Raw genomic sequence first — 17,307 nt, 5'->3', positions numbered from 1 at the left:
CTTTTGGAAAGATTCAAGAATTACTTTTGCGCTTCGCCCTCGAGAATATACGAAATTGGATAAATCTCTTAGCATCTTCAGTTAGCATCAGTCACCGGCCCTTCTCGCTGAGCTATAGTACACCCAACATCATGGACTTGTCCCGACCGATGATAGGTCGCCCTATGTCGTAGTGGCACTTTGACCTCTGTCATGTACATTATGAGGGGGGGCCAAGGAGCTAAGATCAATCCCTAAGCCACCCCCGTTTCAATATACAAGATCGTGATAGGCTCACTATCCACCTTCACGTTGCCCAAAAGGCGGCTGTGTCCAACCTGTGATGTGGATACTTTTTTCTTATTATCAGCCGCAAGGTACAGATAGACTATCCTCACTCGATACCGCTTGGTAAATTCCATAGTGCTTTTCATCTCTCTCGAAATGGCCACTCAGTCCATACCTGAAGACTGCGCACAATCCACGATGTCAGAACAAGCCGAAGATCCTCCGGAATATCACACCATTCAGCGCCCGAGGGCTCTCATTGAATGCATACAGACCCCATCTGCCCCTCTCCGTAAGCCATTTTTACAATCTCTAAGGCCAGCTTTTTCTTTATCACTAATGCAATCTCCTTTAGCCCCGAGCGGCTCAGTAAGAGAGAATTCGTTCAGCCAGCCCTTGCCTTGCCCCTCTAACGCCTCGTTATAGTCTCAGGCATTCAAAGTCAACGGAATGATCTACGTGGCAGGCCAAATAGGGGCCTTGCCTAGTGGCGTCCTTGTTACCGGACAAACTGCAACCGTGGAACGAATTTTCCGCAATATCGAGGCGATCCTGAAGGCGGCTGGTTCGAGTTGGGACAGGGTCATTAAAACTACGGTAGGATCTGAGCAGGGCTCTTGATTCTTTGAAGCTAAGGTTTTCTTCAGGTTTATTTTAAAGAATATGTTCACGGAAAAGGGAAATTCGAGGCTCACTATCAACGGGTGCTCCCCTTTGCACCACCACGAACTACTATTGTGGTTCCAAGGATTGAATCAAAGGGGGTTATTACAAGCGCAGAGATACAAATGGAGGTTATAGCAGTGGAGTAGCCTTTTTTTGTTCTTGATTTGGTTTTGATTTCAGTACACTCTCACTCTTTGCTCAAATTACTTGCATGACTCTATCTCCACGTCTCTCTCCTGGCTATGGGATAGTGTGTTAGTGGTACAAATATACAAATACCGGTCGACTTTATGGTGACTGGTCATGATAATAATGGAAGTCGCATTGAAAGTACTTGCAAAGGTCGATGGAAGTTGGACAAGTATAGTAAGGCTCTGCAACGGCGCTTTAATGTCCAATTTACTCCTTCTGGGCTCTCCATCCATCCCATGGGGATAGATGGCAAAGTTCTCTGCATCATTTTCTCACTGAACCAGATGTGCAGGCATCTGTTCGTCGTGTTACTACCTCCACACAGCCAGTTTTGAGCAAGTCCCGTGTTCAACCGCTGCTATTTTATGCAATTCGGGGTATCGGGTCAGATCCTCAGCCTTAGAGGTCGCATTCCTTTGCTTTTTTTTATTTGCAGATCACTCGTAATTGTGGCTTTTTTTTCCAACAATCGGGGCCAACAACCGGTATTCATGGAAACGTCTAGAGATAGCTTTTTCAGTCCCGGGTCTGATCTACAGGCCCTGCTTCCGAACCCTTTGTTCTAGCTTTCTGGTGATTGGTATTGATTCATGGTATCATTTGCTCTCTATCAAGAGTCTACATGCTCAATAGTCCCAACTCCCTAACTATTGTAGGGCCCACATGTCAATCGTTCGAAGGGGTTCGAAGGGACTTACATCACAAAACCTAGCCCGATTGCAATTCGGACGAAGGCTCAGGATAAACTGAGATAATTTAGTCAAACATGACAAGAAACAGATAAAGTGCCAAGTAGAGCATGGCCTATGAGACACAAAGTATCCTACTCAGAAAAAGCAAAAGGCCTACCGATGACTGAGTTAGGTTTATAAGTTGATGATCCTAATGTACCCGTCCGCCCACTTTTAAATCCTGAGGCTCTTGTATCTACTGGTATCTACAAATGGCGATTTGACTCTATTGCCAAGGCAGGCATATACGTAATACATCAGAAGGAGTGCATTGCTTGTCGCCCAAGCTGAAGCATTGCATATCCCCTCTACCGATAGAGGGTAACAAACATGTTGTGGATTGATAATTTCAAGATATAAAAGCACTCAGGCTGCCGGCAATCTCGCTTGTACAAGTCTCATCCCAACTCCATTTTTCGCTGGGCAAGATCATCCTTTCAAATTCAATTTGAGACCATCAAACCTTTTGCAAAATGAAACTATTCCTCCAAGCCACAGCAGTCCTTTCCCTCCTTATTGCCAAGGCATCGGCTGCACAGAGTGGCATTTTCGCCGCAAATGGAGTCGAGCTCGAGGTTTATCAATTTGCTGAGGATACCATCATCGGGGAGCCAGTGAGTTATTGATCCTTTCGGACCCTGCGATACTCAGTAACTGACTCTATACAGCAAAGCATGGTCCAGGTACATAGCCGGATTATCACTTCGTGAGGAACAGTAATTATCTGACATGTTCAATTTAGGCGAGAGACCTTGAGGGCCGAGACACTAACGCGTGCACCAAGTGTGTGGGTCATCATGGAAGCTGTGTCGTAGGAGAGGGGAACTGCTATGCCCCTGATACATGTGGATTCTGTGGAGGTTGTTCTGTTAACCAGGCCCGTTGCCAGAACCCCCAGAAGGAGGGTTGCCAGTGCTATAAATGATGCTTGGGAATCAAAGAACGGATTTGACAGATTCATGATTTCCGCTGTTGCTCAGCGTAATGTTGTTCGAATTCTCTCGAGTCAGGAAAGGATTCATACAGTCCGTTCCGTCCCTCTCTTTTCAATGGTTCTTGGCTTCCAATGCACTCGTTTTGGACCGCTTCATACTTTGCAGTATATCTACTATCCTCCAATAGTATATTCAAACAAATGCAAAGAGATTCATTGTAAGACAAAGGAATAACCTCATCCAACATGCGTCATAGATTTACATTCGGCTATCAAAATAAGATCAGGGGATAAAACCTTTACCCAAATATGTATTCCCACCATCCCTTCTTCCACGTCCTCCCAAATCGATGATTGACACATGCATTAGGATGATTGAACCCACCTGCCTCGCTATGCCTCTGTCCATTCCCCCAAACACTAATTGGCAACACGCACAATCCACCCATGGGTTTACTCGGGACAGCCTCGTCAGCCTGGATGCAGATAGGATCACTGAGTCTATGGAACGGAGCCCACGTTACCCGTTTTTGCGACTCCCCAGTTTCAGGGTCAATGAGATCCCCAATCTCCTTGTCTGCATAGACAGATTGTTCGACGAGCGGATGTGTCTCTGGAAGCGAAGAGGAAAGCGTCTCGAGAATAGCATCCGTGAAGACATCAGGCCCCGTGATTCCTAATATAGCCTTCTCATCATACGCTAGACTGGGAAAAAGGCCAGCGCGTCCATTATTGTATTGTATCGTATGTGCCATGACCCGCACAATGACCTCCCGAAGAAGCGGGCTGAAACGTCGCGGCGCATACATGGTATACTGAATCAGTCCATAGCTCCTTGTCCAGTGCCAGTCACGCATGAACTGTGGTGAGGCATATGGCTCGTCGACTTCTATTCCAACAACGAGCGATACATTGGGATGGATGTATTCGGTGTACTCGTCAGGTGGGGGTGGGAAGAATAGCTGTAGTGCTGGACAGGTGTTGATAGTTCGAGCGGGGAAGACGTCGGTGTCTGCGTAGAAGCCCCCGTAGTACCAGAGAAGCAGATATCGGAGGAAGTCTGCTCGGAGGACATTGTGAGGGTAGGCTTTGTATATAGTTGTGATTTCGGAAATGGCGGATAGCTCGTTGGTGATAAACTCGAGAGCCCTGTTATCATTGACTAACTTTGTGGTCTTCAGTGGAAGTTGAATAAGTCGCGCAATATGCGAAGGAACTTACAGTGTATGCCCACTCCTTATTTTTATGTTGAAATATTATCGAGTCATCCCCCCGTTGATTTTCATCTTTCGCTATCTGCCAGATTCTATTTTCAGCTAAGTTGTTTTGGTGATTTTGTGCCAACACAGTGTTTTCGATTCTCTCTAGGGCCTGTGATAGCTTTTTCTCATATAGAATAGCGGGATTGTTTCGAAAAGGGGAGTGGTAGAGAAATCGGGCGGTATCTTCTACTTGATGCTCTGGGGGTGGTCGGTCTGCACGGGTATTGTTCTGGGTGGGTGGAGGAGCTGGAAGATGATAAAAGAGGAACCATATGAAGATGATGAATGTTATAAAAATTGCACGGCGAGTGAGTAGACGCTTAGATGCATGAATAATGATTCTGCTTGAGCTCATGGTGGTAGTAAAAGGGAAGCTGCAGGGAAGAAATGGCGAGTTGAAGGCTGATTCAAGAAGGATTGGCTCAGGTCACAGTCAACTCATTGAAAAATTTGACATGAAGGAAGCTCAAAAGCCATATGCTTGAAGTGATAGAAAGGTATAGCAAAGGAGAGAAACTAAAAACGGAACGGACTCAGAATGGCAAATAAATAAGACCAAGGATTGAGAATATGACCAGAGCCCCTGGTTTTCATGCAGCCTTGACATAGTCTTAAGATCAAAGCCTGGAGATTCCCTCCAATTATTCTTTAATCTCTACGAAATTACATTGCGGTCTGGTTCTTTGTTTCAGCGGGCCGCTTTAGGTCGATCCTATAACGCTAGACAAGGATAGCCCTGCTAAGATTCAATATTTCACATTTCATTTCTAAAATACTACAGGGGACTACGTACCTCTTCTTGGGAGGGTTGAGTAGCTTTACTTTGGTGATAAAAAAGCTGAAATTAGAGTGTTATTGAGATATTACTCTTTGGATGAGACTATGGCTATCAAAGTCGATCCATGGGAGTTGTGTTCTCAGACAAGATCTTCACCTTCTGGGACTTTGTGTGCTTTCCGGTATACTGTGCCCCTGGTTTTTCTGAGTTTGGCCTCTTCATCATGTCGAATAAGGGCCTGTCAATGTTCATATGAGGGTTATCATCTTGAATGCTGGTATGCTCGTTCAAAAGCTAGAAGACTATGCCGATCAAGACTTAAAGCCAGGAAAGGAAAGCTTTGAACACGCGGGCTTAAGTGGTCAACTATAGGTGTCAGAAAGAATTGTTCAAGATCATCGGAATGCCACCTTCATCTGTAAGTTCGTGATTCATCATGTTTGTCCCAGTATAGCCCAAGTTCAGAATGATTTGCTTGGTGATTGGCTGCAATGCTCGCAAGTGGGGCGACTGGCCCAAGCAGGAGTTTGCTCATGTTATTATGTCGTTCAGCTGAAGAGCCTCATCATCTCTAGAATTATCGGAGAGTGATGCTATATGGTACTGACTAAGCAAAAATGCGAAAAAGGAAAAGATCGTTTAGCTTTCATGTAGGCATTATGTACTGACCAGCCCGTATTGGTATACCTACTTCTTACTTGATCACACCGATCGCCATATCACCGTGGGCTTTCCAGACAGCCAAGTTGAGAAGACCATATAACATGTGCTTGTCATCGCCATCGGTACATCCACCACGTCGTCTCCATTAGGACTGAAAGATGACTCTGTGTCCCTGTGCACTACCTGGAATACTTTCACCGGTGCCAAAGACATTGTCGTTGCGGGCGGAGGCCCGACCGGTGTCGAGACAGCTAGTGAGCTAGGCGAACATCTTAACAGTTGGTATGGCTAGTCCATGTCTATATTAGAGAGCCAGCCGCCAATGCGCCACAACGAATTTGCCCGCAGGAATATTAGTCATGTGCATATTACCTGGAGGCACACAAGTTGATATTGCCCTTTATACTCTATAATCAATACACCTGTCCGAGTTGCTCAGTTTCACTATGAAGGCTACTGATCCTAAACACTACGTAAAGGTCTAAGTCTAACTTAGCTGTCGCATATAGGCACTATATGACAGGGAAGGGTATTTGGGGAGGGTAAATAAAGGAAATTGTACCCGTGTAATTGCTATACTAATTGCTGGGTGCTAATTGGTAGGTGTAATTAGACCTCCGTAAAGCCTATAGGTGGGCCCAGACCCAGGCCTAAAGCCTAGCCTGTTTAACCCTTAGTGAACTATCGGCTTAACCTTCCAAGCCTAACCTAAAACCCAGCCTCTTTGTGGGTAAGGGCGGGTTGAACTTTAGGCTTTGGGCTTTCTGAGCGCTGCAGAGTTTGAGGTGTAATTGCTAAGTGTTATATTGGAAAGGCTTATGTATAGGAAAGGGGGGGATATATGTAAGAAATATAAGGTTGCAAAACTTTTTACAACCCAATTGTCATATAATAAGCGGTGTTCCAGTCCAAATTCACTGAGGGAAAAATGGTTTTGGCGCAGTGGCGGTTGGACACTGCCGTAGCATACTCGTCTGGTGATGCACAATATCTTATATACGGCGCCCACCCTGTATCTGAACATTAAATGGGGTGTGAAGATGAAAGTGCCAGGACCGATTGTGTGTTCAACACACTGGGACTCCACTCGTGCCAATTAGAAAAAGTAAAGGTGTGGGTGCTGCCATAGGGTTCCAATTGAATTTCTTGTGGCTGATCAAAGGTCGAGATGATTGGACTGTGGGTAAATAGAAACGTCAGCTGATTGCCGATATTATAAATCGCGAAGAATCCTGTAAGATATCTATAGCCTCGGGATACCAGCACCCCGCAATATCGCCAAGGATTGTTATGGTGGATATTTAGTCGGCCCGAAAAACCCTGAGTCATAAAGGGTTTTTGTGGGGAATGATATGGCATTTGACATGGACAGAGTACAGAGTATAGTAAGATTACAATTCACAGTTAGTAAAGGAAATAAGGTGTTAAAGCAAAGAAAGCTGCATAAGTCTATGTCGATCATAAAGGAAGAAAACATCAAAGGAAAAAAAAAAAACCAAATTAAAAACGCGGAATGCACATCGGCCAATAGGGCCGAGATCGGGCCTCGACATCCTGGGGTAACATCCCTGCATCGGAGAACTGCGCTCGAAAAACCCCCAAAAGCCAATCTTCTCCTCTTTCCTTTTTTTTCCCCTTCATAGTCAAGCTGCGCAGTGTTCTGGTGTAATTTTGAATTTAGCTCATCATGGGAGTCCCAGGTATGTTTGACTATAAAGATTTACCCCGGATTTCTCTGTTTTTTAGGGTTTCCCGAGCTTACACCCTTACCACCCCATACTGACCATACTCTCCCGCAGAAACTCTTGATACTAAAGAGCCCATTGACCACGGTGAAAGTCAGGCCAGCTCCGTGGACTTGGAATTGCCTCCTCTCACAACTACCACTGCGCGCAAGCTGCAGGCCAAGGTTGACTGGCATATCCTGCCCTGTCTGTGTATATTGTATCTGCTTGCCTTTTTGGATCGGTAAGCATTTGTGTCCCATCAAGCATTGCTGGTATCTAACATTGTCCTACAGAGTTAATATTAGCAATGCCGCTATTCTCGGGTTAAAAAAGGATTTGGACATCACCGAAGGAACAAAGTACAACACCGCCCTCACGATTTTCTTCGTGCCGTATATTATCTGCGAGATTCCATCAAACATCTTGCTCAAGAAGTTGAAACCCCATGTATGGCGTAAGTGTTTTGAGTCCCTTTGCGACCCTTGCAGTTCTAGGTGCACTTTCGTAAGGGCAGCTTGCTAATACAAATATAGTAACGGGATGCATGTTCATGTTCGGCTTGGTCTTGCTCTTCCAAGGTCTGGTATCAAACTGGGGTGGACTGATGGCCACTCGGTTCTTCTTGGGTGTCTTTGAGACCGGCATGTTCCCTGGATGTAAGTGCAAATGCCAACAAGAACTCCTATCTCTGATACTAATTGCGATCGCCAGGTTTCTATTTGCTGGGCATGTGGTACACACGCTCTGAGGCTCAAAAGCGTTTCAGTTTCTTCTTTAGTTCCACTTCCTTGGCTGGCGCCTTTGGTGGTCTGCTTGCCAGCGGTATCGCAAAGATGGACGGCATGTGCGGCTACAGTGGCTGGCGCTGGGTGTTCATTCTGGAGGGCGTTTTGACCAGTGTGGTCGCCATCATCCTGTTCTTCTTCATTGCTGATTTCCCCGAGGATGTGAAGTGGCTGAACGATGAAGAGCGCGCATACATGCGTGCCAAGTTGGCTAAGGATGCTGGCAAGGCCGCTCGCCATATTCACATGGGCAAGCGTGAGGTTCTGAATGTCTTCAAGGACTGTAAGTATAACTCGGTGAGACCCTCTTGGAATTGCAACATGCTGACTTTCCCCAGACAAGGTCTTTATCGGAGGCTTCATGTACTTCGGTCTGATTGTCCCAGCTTACAGTACGTATATCACATCATTTCCTTCTTCCATTACCCACCGAGTTATCGCTCACTCTGATACAGGCTATGCATACTTCGCGCCGTCTATAATCCAGACATACGGCTATAGTCCCATCAAAACCCAGCTATACTCCATTCCTCCTTGGGCTGCGGCATTCGGTTTCTCAATGGTAGTCGCATTCTGCTCTGACCGAATGCGACACCGATACGCTTTCACCCTAATTCCAATGGCGATCGCCCTCGTCGGATTTATCATGCTTATGACAATCCATGACAATAACAGTGCACAATATGGCGCTCTTTTCCTGGTGACCAGTGGCTGTTATAGCGCCATGCCTGTCATTGTATGCTGGTTCTCCATGAATTTGGGTGGCCATCATCGACGCAGTGTGGGAACTGCATGGCAAATTGGTTTCGGCAATATCGGTGGAATCATCGCGACTTATTCTTTTGTAACAAAGAATGGCCACACTGATCTCCGAACCGGGTATATCATCTGCCTCTCGTTCATTTGTCTCGCTGTCCTGGCATGCTCGGTATACATGGTAGCCCTGTGGGTTCAGAACAAGCAGCGTGACCGCGCCGCTGTTGACGCTGTTGTGGTTCCCGAGGATGAAGAGGAATATCTCGGAGATTTGGCGCCCAACTATCGGTACACGTACTGAGAAGATTTGCAGGTTGGATAAATACTTTTGTAAGAGAAACCTTTTGTCATTTTACTTTTGTGGATCTCGTCTTGCGGATTTTGCAAAACTGTATGAGTGATGATGCTACCGATATATTTGTGTAATACTGAGCATACTGCTGTCTATAGCAGAAACAATAGCAGCATAGGCTCACTGGCTCTATTTTGGAGCTATATGATACATGATATGCTCTTTCAATAAAATATTAATGGCATTGCCCTTCTTGTGGATGTTCAATTGAACTAACATCGCTACCCTATCCCCACCCGTAGTTTATATGTGACATAAATTATTTTCAAACAGTTTGCAACAGCTCTATCGAGTGAAACCCTATCGAATTTCCTAATCTGGAATAGTCATTTGTCGTCACAGATGGAAGCTTGGGCTGTCACGTGTGGGGCCTAAGCGAGAGCGGCTGAGTCAGCCGCACCGTACCTAAATGCGTCTCGGACCCGCCCACTTCATCTTTCTTTCTACTATCTCTGTTTCATCCTCGAAATCGTGAGTAGCTTTCCGAAAGCAAAGAAAATTATCGAGAGGGCAATGCACTAACCAGTCCACAGTTTGAAGATGAGAGCTAAGTGGAGAAAGAAGCGCACTCGCCGTCTCAAGCGCAAGCGCAGAAAGATGCGTGCCAGATCGTAAGTTGCTCCATTGTGCGCCAGTGGTCTTGCGAAAGGCCATTGAGCTTCCAAGCGACCAATCGCAATACTAATTTCTATTTCAGCAAATAAACTACTCGCCCCCTCCATCTCAGCTCTCTTTGCCCGAGCTCATGTTTAAACGCTGAACACGACAATTGACGACGCGACGTTGCGACTTTCGTTTCTTCGTGACACGCCCTTCACTCAAACGAGTTACCTGTACGGACAAGATTTCCGACCTATTATCAGAAGAGATCACAGATCAAATGACGGAATCCGCTGTTTACAACAGTCTACCTACATTCCAACACCTCGGATTCATTTACGTCCACGGTCTGATGTCATGCATGGTTATTACTCGGAGGGGCTCCTGTGTTTAGGTGGATGTTGGAGGATCGGTGCAAACCATCGGTCTTTGAGCACGGCATTGGGGTGACTGGTCAATCTCATTACTTTACGGCCTTCCTTCGGGCTGGTCAAAAGTCGTGGAGAGGTCTTTTCCGGGAGTTTATCAAAAATCCATGGAATAACTCGGAGGTCTTGGTTTAGCTACTGCAGATGAATCGATGACTTGATGAGTGCAACATTTTTTCTCCATTGTAAACCTGTAAATCCGTAAATCGGCCCACACCTGAGTAGCTGAGCAGCTGTCTTCGTAGCTGTTTGTATATGGTTTATCAACCTCAACTTGACGTTGGATGTACGTCAATATTCCTTTGTGCGGAATGCCCATAGTCTCACCGCCTGCCTCGTCTCCGCTCGTAAAATTTTCTGCCAGACAAGTCCAGACATTTTATTTCACCGCGCTAAAGCCGATTCTCGAGAGGTACAATCTTTTGTCTCTCCTCTCTAACGCCATAATGCCGTCCGATAAAAAAGATCACAAGCGAAAGCGCTCAACGGATAATGACCGACCAAGCAAAAAGCCAGCCTTGCACCAGCTGCCCCCGCTGGCCGCCAGCGTTATTGAAGATAAGAGCGAACTGGCACCGGTAATTGGTGAGTTGAACGCTTTTTATCCAGGCTGTAGACCGTCTCTGATGGCAATTTTGCGTTATAGTCGACACACCCGGTCTCCAAAGCTCGAAATCCCTCCACTGGGATCCATATATCAAAAGCCGCCCCAATGTCTCCAAGTCTGCGGCATTGACTCGGAATCCGGGCATTGTCTCTTCAGAGATGCTGCTCCAGTCCTCGGAACACGCCAAGCTGGACTTCGTCGGCCGTGAAGGCACAGGAGATGATACCGACTCCCAAGTGAAGCACTACGTCGCTGTCATCGACCCAGAACGCAAGACATGGAAGGTCGTGGAGGTGCGACGGGCAACACTGCGAGGAGCACTAAGAAGCCGCAAGACCGAGGAAGACTCAGATGAAGAGATGGTACACCCTCATACCCATAATCCCCTACATCAACATCCAACTAACAACTATCACCAGAACACCATGCGCGCCCAACGCACAGCCCTAACCAACACCTTCGGTACTAAACAATCCCGCAAGGCCGTGCAGTCCATGGCCGAGAATGCCCAGCTCTCCAACGCCCCCGCCGGCGCCGTCCCCACAGCCGGCGCAGCCCCTCATCTCCTCGATGCCCACCGACACAGCCTCCGGTCTCGCCAAGGCCCTGGCCATGCAAGCCGAAGTGCAAGCCGCGAAGCCCCTCCCAACGCCCAACCTCGCCGTCTCGCACCCCTCCGACGTCTACACAATCGAGACCCTCGTGCCTGGCAGCCACACAACCCTCAGCCAACTAAACGGCGTGGACGACTGGAAAACCCAAGTGGAAGCCGGTCTGGGCGTGACAACCGTGTCTCGCTACGTCTCGAACCGCGTCGCCGCAGTAGTCAACTCAGACAACACCACCCACCTCCAAGTCCTCCGCTTCATCCAGCTTCTCATCGAATTCGGTCGCTGTCTCAAAAACGCTGGCGCAAACGCCAAGGGCGGTGGCCCCGGCAGCAAACGTCTCCCACCCCGCGAAGACCTCCGTCGCATCCTCTCAAACACCACCGGCTCTGCCGTAGCAAAGCCCAAGCCCGGTGCCCCAGCAGCCGAGTCCGCAGACCTGCTCCCGGAGTCTGTCATCGATGCTGTTCGTCGTCGTTTCGCGCCTAGCGGCGGCTTCGTCTCGAAGAATGACTTCACCCTCTTGCAGACTACCATCTGTGCGCTCTCGCTGCATATCCCGCCCCAGCCGGCGCGTGACGGTGGATCCAGCTCGCTTGGTGGTAATGCACCCAATGAGCTTGCGACCGATCCTTCTGATCTGCGTGATGACTTGCGTCTTGATCCCAATACTATTCACCAGTACTTCCGTGAGCTTGGTTGTCGGATTGATAAGCCTCGTGAGACAGAGTTCGCCAAGTGGAATATTAAGGGTGGACGTGCGGAGGCGGCGGCACGTCGTGTCGCTCGTTTGCGACTTCCTGTTGAGTTCCCTAAGGTTAGTCGTGGTGGTCGCAAGTAGGGTTGAGTTGTGGTTTAGTGGGCTTGTGTTATCAGGCCCACTTGGAATATATGGCGCTTCTTGTGTTTCAAAATTGTTACTTTTATCTGTTTCTATATCTATGAGACAATGTTACATAGCCAAAGAAATTTACTTGGTTGTTTCTTGATTCAATTTTGATTGTGTAAACTTGGGGTCTCTGTTGGCTGGGAATCATATAACCTCTGGAAATCGTCAGCAGTAAGGCACGATCAATTTATATCTATGTTAAGAGCTAATTTGATTCACCATTTACAATAGCTGTTTTGTAACTAGAGCAGAGGCAGTCCAGAATCCAAGAAGGGATAATGTATACTTTATATATATATATATATATCAGTACTCTACACACAAACAAGCCAAGGTCTATTCATACTGATAAGGAACTTACATACTACAACACGGAAGCAAAATCCCAATTCAATACTGTTCATTTCAACCTGATCCACCCGAGTCCAATAAATGACACTCGATCGATATACTAGATACAAGCAGTATACCCGACACGAGTTGTGGTCTTGCCAAGCAAACCAACAACATACATCAAAAGACAAATGCACACTTCACGGCAAATCAAGCCGGAAAATGGCTACATCATTGAACAAAAGCAGACAGGTGACATTAATATGTGAGGGTAGTATGATTGAAGACGGATGCATATGTTAAACTATGTCCGCACGACCGAATATTATGTATAAAATGAATGGACGGGAATAATGCATACAGAATTACCCCAAAAACCGAGAAGCATTGAAAGACGGGACTCGTCTGCTCTAGGCAACCACACCAGCGGTGGAGGTCATTCCCGAGTAAGCCTTCTCGGTCAGAGGGGTAGCAGCCTTCAGGGGCACGGGGGCATGGGCAGCAGCGTGGTTGAATTCACGAGCAACAGCGCCCTCAAGGGTCTCGCCAGACTGCAGACCCAGCTGGGCGTCCTCCCAGATGGGCAGGTTGGCGGCCTCGGCGCCTTCAACGCCAACGCCAACGAAACCGCCCTGCTTCTTCCAATCGCTAGTGCGCTTGAGGCCTAGGTCGTTCCAAACGGTCTGCAGAGCTTGCACGAGGTGGTCACGCAGGGGCTTTGTGTGGCCTGGAGTGGGAGTGATGCGCAGACGCTCCTCACCGCGGGGTACGGTGGGGTAGTTGATGGCCTGCACGTAGATGTTGTGCTCCTCGAGAAGTTTGTCGGAAGCCTGCTTGGCCAGCTCGGCATCACCGACCAGGAGGGGAACGATGTGTGAAGGGTTGGGGATGACAGGAATATCCAGATCACTGAGGGCGGTCTTGACTGCACGGGTGTGGAGTTGCTGGAGGACTCGATCCCGGGGTTCCTGGGACTGGTATTGGATGGCAGCATCCGCACCAGCCATAGTCGCTGGTGGGAGCGAAGTGGTAAAGATGAAGCCGGGAGCAAGGGAGCGAATGGTATCGACCATTGCTGCCGAGCCTGCGATATATCCACCGACACAGCCGTAGGCCTTGCCCAAGGTACCGGTGATAATGTCAATTCGGTCTTGAACTGTGCCCTTGGTGCTTTGAGGTGAAGCTGTGTCCTGCGATGCGTATGCATCGTAATCGAGATGCTCAGCAACTCCAGCTCCGTGTGGGCCGTACATTCCCACGGCATGGACCTCATCCAAGAAAGTGATAGCACCGTATTTGTCGGCGAGATCACAGATTTTTTCAATAGGGGCAATGGATCCGCACATACTGTATACGGATTCAAAGGCAATAATCTTGGGAGTACTCAAAGGCAATGAGGCCAACTTGGCTTCGAGGTCTTCCATATCATTGTGCTTGAAAACCATTTTCTTCGCGCCAGAGTGGCGAATACCCTGGATCATTGAAGCATGGTTCAGACTATCCGAGAGGATGACACAATCGGGCATTTTGCTGCCTAGTGTTGCTAGAGTCGCATCGTTAGCCACGTAGCAGGAGCTGAAGACCAATGCGGCCTCCTTTCCGTGCAACTTGGCAAGGGTATCCTCAAGGGCGACAGCATGCTGGTTATGACCCGAGATATTGCGAGTGCCACCTGCACCAGCTCCATAGGTGTCCAAAGTCTTGTGCATGGAGTCCAAGACTTGGGGGTTACGACCCATGCCAAGGTAGTCATTTGAGCACCAGACAGTCACACGCTCCTCGACAGAGGCAGTGTGGGCCCGAGGGAATTCTTTGGCGAGACGGTTGATATTATTGAAGTAGCGATAAGACTTGTCCTTGTGCTTCTTCTCCAATTCCACGTTGTAGAAACCATCGTAGTTGAACTTTTCGTTGGTTGGGGCTTCTGGGCGGGGACCGCGGACCGCAGTGCCGGCATGGCCGGGGGCGGCAGAGGACGCGCGGAGCGGATTGACCAAGTTAGGGTTTCCTATAAGTCAGATTAGAAACAGCTCGAAATCCAAGTCTCACAAACTCAATCTTACCTCGCTCGGTTTTCTCGTATCCGCCAGAGGCGAGACTTGCGGGATGCCCACTGGTGTTGTGCAATGCCCGCTTGGCAGTCGGAACCCGCACAGTCTGGAATGCGGCGACACCGGCGGCACGCGAGGTGAAGCGCTTGCTGCCGCTGAGACGGGCACTCTGAACCGCCAGAGCCTTGCTCATGACTGGGCAGCGGCGGCCCAGAACCTGCAGGTTGGACATGGTTCCACCTCCTGGGCTGGTGCTAGGACGAGTAGCGGTTGACAGAGTACGGAGGGTGGTGGGGGATGTGCGCTTGAGGAAAGGGCACATAGTGCGAGACTGCTGCAGTAGAGCCTCCATGATGAATTGAACCAAAAGGTATGAGAAACAAAAAAATGAAGACAAGAAATCCCCGTGAATTTAAGGAGAACAAGTCACCTCTCGACCAACGGAACCAAAGGGAAATTCAATCGGCCCAGGTGGGTCTGCTGACTCACACACAGGGCTTACATTTGACGGTCTCTGATTGGTCCATTGACAGACCCCGAGGCACGGATATTTCGTTCCGACGTGCCTCACTGCCGGGCTTTGCCACTTGGCAGACCCCGGGGAAATCGGCCCCTCGTGAAGGGGTTTTTTGTTCTATTCTATTCTACGGAAGTACCTCGGTAGCCGAAAGAGGTTGGAGCCAAAGTGAGACAACCAAAGGAAGAGAATGAGAATACGCTGCAAGCTCGTATATGCGTATTAGGTTCGGATTCGAGTGCTATTACCCGTCGACTTATTGATACGCATTACTTCCCAACTAAAAACCAAGGCCAGGTGCTTTGATCCATCTTTCCCTGTGTAGTACAACATGGACATTAGTACTACAAATTGAGGTGAATCTTTTCCTATATGGTACAGAAATCGACACTCCGCATGTTATAGCTGAGAGCATTTTGTCCTATAGCCTGCCAAGCTCGCTGTTATGTGATATCGTTGGCTTGGAGCAAGTCAACTATAAAATAATCACGCTCGTCTCCTGCTCGAATTCCGGGTGTTTTAGACATTCGGCTTAAAGTCACCAAGGATCTTGGTCTCGGAACCCATAAATGTACTGAGATTTTTAACATTAATTAGCATGGTGATAAAATTAAAACAGTTGAAAAGTATATACTCCCTGCTTTAGTTGATGTACAACGGCCCATGCTAATGTGAGCACTGGTACAGGCCATATGCTTCGTTTAAAGCATAGGGTTGTGCTATCATCAAATACGCCCATTGAATATCATCCAATATACTTACCCAATGACCCACTACGTAGTGAAGGATCTGGAATTTCTAGGAAGATCGGGAGAAGAAGATAGGAACAAGTTCTGAGGACAGTTTAATTGTAGAGTTTGTTGGACATGAAATGCTTGATGATTGTTTGATTCATCAGACTTGCATTTGTTTCTCTTTCTTTTCACTTTTTCTTCCTTTCACTTCTCTTTCGTCTACTTTTGCCTTCTGACCTAGGCCTAAAAACCCCCACAGTAATCTTCTCCATTAGAAGATGGCCTCTGCTCCTTCCTCAGTGACATCTTATGCTAGTCAGTCTAATACATTGTGATGGGCTCCTAGGTGCTCAGATATCTTTCCCGGTTCATCAACACGAACGCTTCAACAGTCCCGAGCTATCATATTATATCACCCGATGGAAGTAGAGGTAAGGCGAAGAATAAATTCTACTAATAGCCAAGTCACAGTCGCAGACTTTCTCAACTTCTATTACTGCCCAGGGTCGCTAGACGTGAGCTGACAATTGTATAAGAAAGGAACATCTTCAGGGCTCCATCTCGGCCTCTCCGCACTTACACCTTCTGTCAGCTTCAGAAATGAGTTTGATTTTGACGTTGGACTATATCCCTTGATCAAGTCTCACGACAGTTTCCGGCATGGGTTGGCGGGGAAGACAGCGTTCAGGATGAAGCCTCTGCCATCGAACTAATACGCCTTGACGCTCCAGCCAGCCAACTCACCCACATGCTACTATTATGTGAGAGGAAGAACTCTCATACGTCCTCTTTGATGGATACTCCACCAGGCTGATGAGCAGCAAGCGTGTCACTATGGTAAGTTTCCCCTCCTCTTCTTGCACGTATCATAAGAACTCAAAGATTCTGACAAAAAGTACAGGACATTCACCTAACTATTGAGGAATTCGCGGGCCACTTTTGAGCGAGATCTCAAAATTTACCAAATGCTGAGACGATGAGTCCCGGAAGTACTCATATCAAGACAACCATATCAACATCTCAACATCAATTCCAAGCTGCAGACCATAGTGTCTTCCGAGTCGTTAGGTCACAATTAAACATGTGGTCAGCCTAAAGGATCTCCTGGGTCATTCTGTTTACGCCACTACGTCTCTTACTTCTAACCCAGCCATTTGTGAGTATCCCTTCATCTGTTACAAACCTATGACAAAACTGACCTTTATCAAGGCGTCGACAACAGCAAAATATATATCATTTACAAACTTCATGGGTTTCTCCACATGTCTGGTGGCGAAAAGTTGCCACAATTCGATATTACCACCAAACTTCGAGATAGTATGAGTATGAACACATCATCTTGAAGTCGTCTACGATTAGGCTGACCGATAATAACATAGAGCAGGTCGCACTTGAGCAGAAATCGCAGATATAATCGACAAGTATAC

At 47.7% G+C, this 17,307-nt stretch overlaps 7 protein-coding genes across 7 annotated transcripts; 5 read left to right on the top strand and 2 right to left on the bottom strand.

Annotated features, from left to right (window-relative positions):
- Positions 1–423: 423 nt before the first annotated feature.
- On the top strand, positions 424–1,079 carry N7500_006749 (RidA family protein; the record flags this gene model as incomplete). The annotated part of the gene is made up of 3 exons (XM_056677893.1): positions 424–636; positions 694–864; positions 915–1,079. 3 exons carry the CDS (start codon positions 424–426, stop codon positions 1,077–1,079), a joined length of 549 nt encoding a protein of 182 aa, XP_056532893.1.
- A 1,250-nt stretch (positions 1,080–2,329) lies between these two features.
- Positions 2,330–2,781, top strand: N7500_006748 (uncharacterized protein; the record flags this gene model as incomplete). The annotated part of the gene is made up of 2 exons (XM_056677892.1): positions 2,330–2,470; positions 2,599–2,781. The coding sequence occupies 2 exons, from the start codon at positions 2,330–2,332 to the stop codon at positions 2,779–2,781; spliced, it is 324 nt and encodes a 107-aa protein (XP_056532892.1).
- A 308-nt stretch (positions 2,782–3,089) lies between these two features.
- N7500_006747 (uncharacterized protein) lies at positions 3,090–4,407 on the bottom strand (the record flags this gene model as incomplete). Its single annotated transcript, XM_056677891.1, has 2 exons — positions 3,090–3,956; positions 4,012–4,407. The coding sequence occupies 2 exons, from the start codon at positions 4,405–4,407 to the stop codon at positions 3,090–3,092; spliced, it is 1,263 nt and encodes a 420-aa protein (XP_056532891.1).
- A 2,773-nt stretch (positions 4,408–7,180) lies between these two features.
- On the top strand, positions 7,181–9,062 carry N7500_006746 (putative MFS transporter; the record flags this gene model as incomplete). The annotated part of the gene is made up of 7 exons (XM_056677890.1): positions 7,181–7,193; positions 7,293–7,461; positions 7,514–7,674; positions 7,754–7,876; positions 7,932–8,288; positions 8,344–8,397; positions 8,461–9,062. 7 exons carry the CDS (start codon positions 7,181–7,183, stop codon positions 9,060–9,062), a joined length of 1,479 nt encoding a protein of 492 aa, XP_056532890.1.
- Positions 9,063–9,522: 460 nt separating this feature from the next.
- On the top strand, positions 9,523–9,974 carry N7500_006745 (uncharacterized protein; the record flags this gene model as incomplete). Its single annotated transcript, XM_056677889.1, has 3 exons — positions 9,523–9,584; positions 9,647–9,724; positions 9,811–9,974. The coding sequence occupies 3 exons, from the start codon at positions 9,523–9,525 to the stop codon at positions 9,815–9,817; spliced, it is 147 nt and encodes a 48-aa protein (XP_056532889.1). The 3' UTR covers positions 9,818–9,974.
- A 613-nt stretch (positions 9,975–10,587) lies between these two features.
- Positions 10,588–12,197, top strand: N7500_006744 (DNA-directed RNA polymerase I subunit RPA49; the record flags this gene model as incomplete). The annotated part of the gene is given in 4 exon segments (XM_056677888.1): positions 10,588–10,726; positions 10,788–11,110; positions 11,168–11,284; positions 11,295–12,197. 4 exon segments carry the CDS (start codon positions 10,588–10,590, stop codon positions 12,195–12,197), a joined length of 1,482 nt encoding a protein of 493 aa, XP_056532888.1.
- Positions 12,198–12,988: 791 nt separating this feature from the next.
- hemA (5-aminolevulinic acid synthase HemA) lies at positions 12,989–14,981 on the bottom strand (the record flags this gene model as incomplete). Its single annotated transcript, XM_056677887.1, has 2 exons — positions 12,989–14,586; positions 14,642–14,981. 2 exons carry the CDS (start codon positions 14,979–14,981, stop codon positions 12,989–12,991), a joined length of 1,938 nt encoding a protein of 645 aa, XP_056532887.1.
- Positions 14,982–17,307: the final 2,326 nt, after the last annotated feature.

This window comes from Penicillium coprophilum, assembly GCF_028826855.1.
Source record: "Penicillium coprophilum strain IBT 35676 chromosome Unknown utg000004l_segment0_segment0, whole genome shotgun sequence".
NCBI lineage: Eukaryota > Fungi > Ascomycota > Eurotiomycetes > Eurotiales > Aspergillaceae > Penicillium > Penicillium coprophilum.
The sequence above is the reverse complement of the archived record's forward strand: the minus strand, read 5'-3'. Positions and strand labels throughout refer to the sequence as shown.